At 44.0% G+C, this 6251-nt stretch overlaps 1 protein-coding gene across 2 annotated transcripts in view; it reads left to right on the plus strand.

Moving 5' to 3' along the window:
• Kiaa0232 (KIAA0232 ortholog) overlaps positions 1-6251 on the plus strand; it is an 86540-nt gene that overhangs the window by 25597 nt on the left and 54692 nt on the right. For both annotated transcript variants that reach the window (XM_023699774.1, XM_004624586.3), the window contains exon 2: positions 4778-5279. In XM_023699774.1, coding sequence (XP_023555542.1) covers positions 5136-5279 — 144 coding nt within the window. In that variant the 5' untranslated portion in view covers positions 4778-5135. The remainder of the gene's footprint in view (positions 1-4777; positions 5280-6251) is intronic.

Raw genomic sequence — 6251 nt, forward strand, 5'->3', positions numbered from 1 at the left:
CCTGAGTTCAATCCCTGGATCTAAAAAAAAAAAAAAAAAAAGACTTCTAAAATAAGATAAAATACTTATTGTGGGACCTTGTTTTAATCAGTCATGAGACCTGTCTTTAGTTAATCTAATTTTGCAAGAACGTGTGCTTTGAAGATCTTTCTCCCTTGGCATGAATTTTTGAAGAAGGGACTGTCAAAAATAGAAAACTGGGGGCTGGGGAGATGGCTCAGTGGAATAAGTGCTTCCCTGGCAAGCGCAAGGGCCTAAGTTCAATCCCCAGTTCTGAAAAAAACAAACAAAAAAAACCTTACAATATATACAGTGTGGCTTTTTCTTTAGGACTCCCCCCCCCAATTTATTTATTTATTTATTTTTTGCTCCTCGAATGCCTTCAGGGCACTTTTGGCGGGCTGGAGTGTTGTGGGGATTGAACTACAGCAACCTGAGGCTGACAGCTTTGTGGAAGCAGCCACTTAAATAACTGAGCTAGGGCCAGCACCCCCCCCCCCGAATTTAAATTGAAATTAAAATTGGTAGGAGATAGCTGGGAGATAACTCAGTGGCATAAGTGCCTGCCTGGCAAGTGCAAGGTCCTGAGTTGGATCCCAGGTACCAAAAAAAAAAAAAAAAAGAAAAAGGTACTGACTAAATTTCACATATGGGATAGGTGTAAAAATGAATGGGCTTGAGTTTGGGTTTTGGCTGCCAGAGGTGACCTCTCTTGGTTGTCAGACACTCGTCCACTGTGGCCAGGACCACTGGGTAAGCTTCATCATGGTGGCTTGGGAAGTTGCAGTGAGGTGGCCAGTCCAAGAACCAGCACAAGGAGCCATAGTCTCCAGCTGGGTCAGATGATACCCCCTCTACCGAAAGGCTTACCACACAGCAGCTGGTGTGCACACGCTGCTCACAGCCAGGGATCAAAGGGAGCCGGAGAGCCACCCCAGAGCTGCGAGCGTGCGCTCACCTGCCAGTGTGGTGCGGCAAGAAGCAGAGGAGTCTGAAGCCTCCAGACCTTCTCAGCCTTTACTTTTTCTTTCTTGTCCTTGGCCCTCTACTGTGTAAATTATGGTCATTACTGAGTGTGTGGCTGTGACCTGATGGGCAGTCCATTGTCAGACACACTACAGGGAGAGTTCTGGTGGGGATAGTTAGCATAAATGGAGATTTTTTAAAAACAGCTTTGATTAAGAGCATGAAGGTTCAATGTGCTCTGCTTTATTTTGGGTTCATATGTAAGTTTTTCTTTCTCTTGAGACACAATCTCACTGTGTAGTTCAGGATGGACATTAAGTCACTATGTAGCCCAGGCTGGCCTTGAACTCCTGGTGATCCTCCTGCCTCAGCCTCCTAAGTACTGGGGCCTTATGCTTGCCAGGCAGGTACTTATACTGCCCAGCCCTTTGACTGCTTCTTGAAGTTTCCACTTGGCTAAAGAAATGTAGCATGCCTTGATAAACAGGGGTTCCTATGGTTCCTGAAATTTTGTTTAGGATTTTGGCATCTGTGTAGTATCTTTGCCTGGTTTGGGTGCTAGTATAATGCTGGCATTGAGAAGTGTTTTCTCAGATTGTTGAATGAGTCTGTGTAGAACTGACAAAATGTTTTCCTTAATTGTTTGCTTGAATTCAGCTTTGAATTGTGCTACTAGGTATGTAATTTATAGGTCTACTTTGTTGTGTTGATGTATCAACCCTTTTAACAAATGATCTCTGAATATTTTTGTGCTGAAATGTTACCTACTTTTTAAAATAATATGATGTAGGCATTTCAGGGTTTTGTGTTAGCTTGGTATATATTTTTCTCATCTTTTTACCTTTATTTTATGTTTATATTTAACATGGCAGCATATAATTAAGACTTGCTATTTTGAAACTCGGCCTGGCCATCTCCTTTATTGGACGTGTTTAGGTCCCTTATAGGCTGATTTATGATTGATAATAGCTATTTTATCAGACTCTGTTCTGAAGTGAGTCGTCACCATTTCCTGTATGTAAAGACCTTATAACAGTATCATTGTGTTTTTCTACTCCTGTCCTTTATGTGACTATTGTCATATATTTTGCTTTAACATATATTATAAACCACACATTCTGCTATTTTTTTTTTTAATTTTTTTTAACATTTATTTATTGTGTGTGTGTGTGTGTGTGTGTGGCCAGCTCAGCCCACCAGGGGGCGGGGCTGGCTGGCATGTGGTGCTGGGGGACTGAACCGCGGTCCCTGTGCGTTGCTAAGCTTGTTCTAAGTAGGTGCTTTAGACCACTGAGCCATCTCACCAGCCCCCCCACTTGTACGTCTTTACGGGGAGAGTTTATATTTCTGACTCAGTGCTTTTGCTCTAGGCTGTAGACCAATTCTCAAGTCCTTTTTGGGTGGCCTTATTTGCTAAAACTCATGCAAGAACTGATGAGGCTCACTTTCTGCTGTTGTGGTTTTCAATTTCTAGTGGTATGTTAGTCAAAATTCTGACAAAAAATAATATTATGATTGAATAAGCCCATTGTTGAGTTAGTTTGACCTCCCCCTCAGTACTGGGGATTGAATTCAGGTCTTTAATTTTTTGTTTTTATTTTGAAACAAGTTCTTGCAAAGTCACAAGTTCCAGCACTGGGCTCAAACTGGTAAAGCTTCTTCTTCAACCTCCCAGAGAGAAGAATTACAGGCTTAGTTTGATATATTGAAATTACATTAATTTAAAGAAAAACACCATGTAACAGTCACGTATCACTAGTAATCAGAAATTCAACGTAGGTAATATGGTAGATAAGAAGAAAAGCTACAGTAGGTGTTAATGAACTAGGCAGGCATGGCTGTAAACCAGATTTGTGCCGTGTCCTAATTTTTGTGAAGTGATGACAAATCATAAATCTTTTAGCTGTATGATAATTACTTGGGTAAAAAATTTAAAGGAGCAATTTTTTAAAACTACTGCTTCCGTAAAATTGTTTCTGACTTGCTTATTTTTGTTATATATATATTTTTTTTTTGTTGTTGGTGTTGTTTTGCAGAACCGGTGATTGAACTCAGGCCCTTGTGCTTGCCAGGCAAGCACTTACTCTACTGAACTAACTCCCCGGCCCCAAGGCTGTTCTTGAACTCACTTCGTAGACCAGGCAGTAATCCTGTCACAGCCTCCCACATACTAGGATTGTGCCACCATGCCTGGCTCTTTTGAAAAAATTTTTTTTTGTTTGTTTGTTTATTTATTTATTTAGTGTGTGTGTGTGTGTGTGTGTGTGGCCAGCTCAGCCCACCAAGGGGCGGGACTGGCTGGCATGTGGTGCTGGGGGATTGAACTGCGGTCCCTATGCTTTGCTTAGCTTAGCTTGTTCTAAGTAGGTGCTTTAGACCACTGAGCCATCTCACCAGCCCCAGCCTGGCTCTTTTGTAAACTTTCCTTTCCCATTCTTTTTGTTGGCGGAACTGGGGACTGAACTCAGGCCCTTGTGCTTGCCGGGGAAACACTTATTCCACTGAGCCACCTCCCTGGCCCCTCATTTTTTTTTTAATGTATTTGGTATAGGGTCTCACAATGCAACTCAGACTTGTAGCAGTCCTCTTGTTTATAGGCGCCCCAGCTCTGTGGCTCTCTCAGCACACCCAGGGGTGTGGCCAATGTGGCCTGTGGTACCAGCAACTGAACCCTAGTCCCTGTGCTTGCCTAAGTAGGCGCTTAGTTCATTGAGCTATCTTGCTGGCTGGCCGATTCTTTCTTTCTTTCTTTTTTTTTTTATTAAATTCTTTCCCACCCTTTAGAGCCCAGGTTGCTCGTCTCTGTGGAGCTCTTTCCATCAGCGTCATGCTGCCTGATGGAAGCAGTGTCTTCTAGCCATGATGCTCTTTCTTATATGGAGCTTTTCTCTCCCTTAGGTGGCTGAGATGCGTTCTCTTTCTCAGTGGTAGAGACCATTCTTAATGGTGGAAGTCATATGTATCTTAAAAGAAAATCTTGTTGAATTGTGGAGCTGTGTCTTCTTGTTTGAGTGCATCATTCTAGAAATGTAGCTGAATTAATGTGTATTTGTCCACAGGTCCTTTTTGGGGAGGAAGGAGGTCTGTTTGAGTCAGGGTCTTGCTGTGCAGTTCAGGTTGGCCTTGAGCTTACTTTTTAGCTCAGGCTATTCTTGAACTCACAGTGATCTCCTGCCTCAGCCTCCCAAGTCTGGGATTACATGCATGTTCCCTCATGCCCAGTTTAGCAATTCTCTTTTTAAACATTATTAAGCTTTTTAGAGTTCACAGCATCGCTTAATTTATTTTTATGGTCCTGGAAATTGAACCCACGGACTTACACAAGTGCCCAGTCACTTTGCTACATTCCCAACCCCCACTTTGATTTCATGGGGAAGAAAAGACCAATGTTCTAAAACACAAAAGACTTCTTTTGTCTTTTTGAGACAGGGTCTTGCCATGCAGTTCAAGCTAGCCTTGAACTCTGTGTAACGCAGGCTGCTCTTGAGCCCCCTGTCAGTCTTTTTGCCTCAGCCTCCCAGGTGCTGGGATACAAACATGTACCAACATGCGTGGCTGACATCAAATATTTTTTGGGGGGTGGGGCTGGCTCAGCCTGCTCTGAGGGCAAGGCTGGCATGGCATGTGGTGCCGGAGACTGAACCACTGTCCCCTGCTCCTGCTTAAGCTTGCCTGAGCAGGTGCTTTAGAGCACTGAGCTATCTCGCTGGCCCAAAGATATTTTAATAAAGAGCAACTGTGTAATTTTTTTCAAAAGATCAACAATTTAATTTATATGAAACACATGCCTTTTCCTCACTTACTTTTGTAGGTTCTACCTGAACCTTGCATTTGGCCTCCATGTGAAATGAAAGTAGAAGACTCTATCTACATGTACGTTGCTGTTGGGTTGGGATGCTGATGCACTGGGCGTGCCTGGAGGGGCAAGCTCTGTCCTAGACAGCTGACTGTGGCACAGTCAGTGCTCTTCCTCCATGTCCAGCGCCTCCCCCTGCTGCTGGAGTGAAGACCCCCTCCGGAACCCACCAGTACCCCCGCCGTGGGACACACTCTGCCTGCCGAGGATGCCAGCCACCTAACTTCATGCACCTGTCTGTGCCCTCGCCGTGGATGCTTTGCCACCTGACAGCTCCTCACATTCTTGTCCAGGCCCTGCGTCTGCTTCTGACATGTCTCTGCTTCATGCTTTGGGCCCAGTGCAGACCTGGCTGGGACAAGAGCTGGAGAAATGTGGCATCGATGCCATGATCTATACGCGCTATGTCCTCAGTCTTCTGCTACACGACAGCTATGACTATGACCTGCAGGAACAGGTATGTTACGTGTTTTGTGAAAATGGATGATTTTGTCAGTCTTTTTTTTTTTGTAGTCTAGGCTGGCCTCAAACTGCAGCAGTCCTACCTCAGCCTCCTGAGTGCTGGGATTTCAGGTGTGTTCCACGCCACCTAGCTCTGGGTGAATTCTTTTTTTTTCTTGTGTACATCTGTAAGACTCTGATTTCATACTCTTGAAGAGGGCTGGTGTGCAAATGTCAGTGACAAGACAGTAAGATTGTATTAAAATGTAAACTGGCTGAGTCACTAAGTAGCTGCGTGGTTCAGCTGTTTGACCTTGGGCTCTCCATGTTGCTGAAACCCTGCCTTGATTCTGAATCTTGTTGGGGTGGTAACAGGTGCGTGGCTTGCTGCCCTCGATCGGCGCCATACTGATGCTGGTTTCTGTTCTTTGGGGAAATTGTATGTTATACCATATATTTAATCATCCCATCTCTTGCTTTTGACTCTTCCAAATTTTCTCCTTCAAGAGTGATGTTAGGCTGCTTTGTTTTGCAGTGTGTATGATAGATGCTCAGGCCTAACCACCAGTAAGGCACTTGACTTTGGTACAAATCGCTGTGCATTACCATCTAAGTCAGACATGGAACTTTATTTTTTTAACACAAGGAATGGAACATCTAGGTTCTTGAAAGAACTCAAACTGCCTCATTTTCTAAGAAGAACTACTTGCCCTGCGTCCTGCTGTGGGGAGCAGAGTTATCCACAGCACACAGATGGGCACCAGGGGACCCTTCATATGAATCTCATGTAAAATTTTCTGGTTTTCCAGAGCTCTTGATGGAAAGAAGGCGGAGTTTTGTGGGTAGTCTGTTGTTTTAAGTCCTTGCTACTATCATGAGAGTAGGAACAAAGTTTCATTGACAGAAAAAAAAAAAGGAGAGAGAAAGGGCCTGGGGAGATATAGCTCAGTAGAATAAGCTCTTGCCTGGCAAGCGCAGGGTCCTGAGT

The sequence above is a fragment of the Octodon degus genome, unplaced genomic scaffold (genome assembly GCF_000260255.1).
Source record: "Octodon degus isolate 3935 unplaced genomic scaffold, OctDeg1.0 scaffold00006, whole genome shotgun sequence".
NCBI lineage: Eukaryota > Metazoa > Chordata > Mammalia > Rodentia > Octodontidae > Octodon > Octodon degus.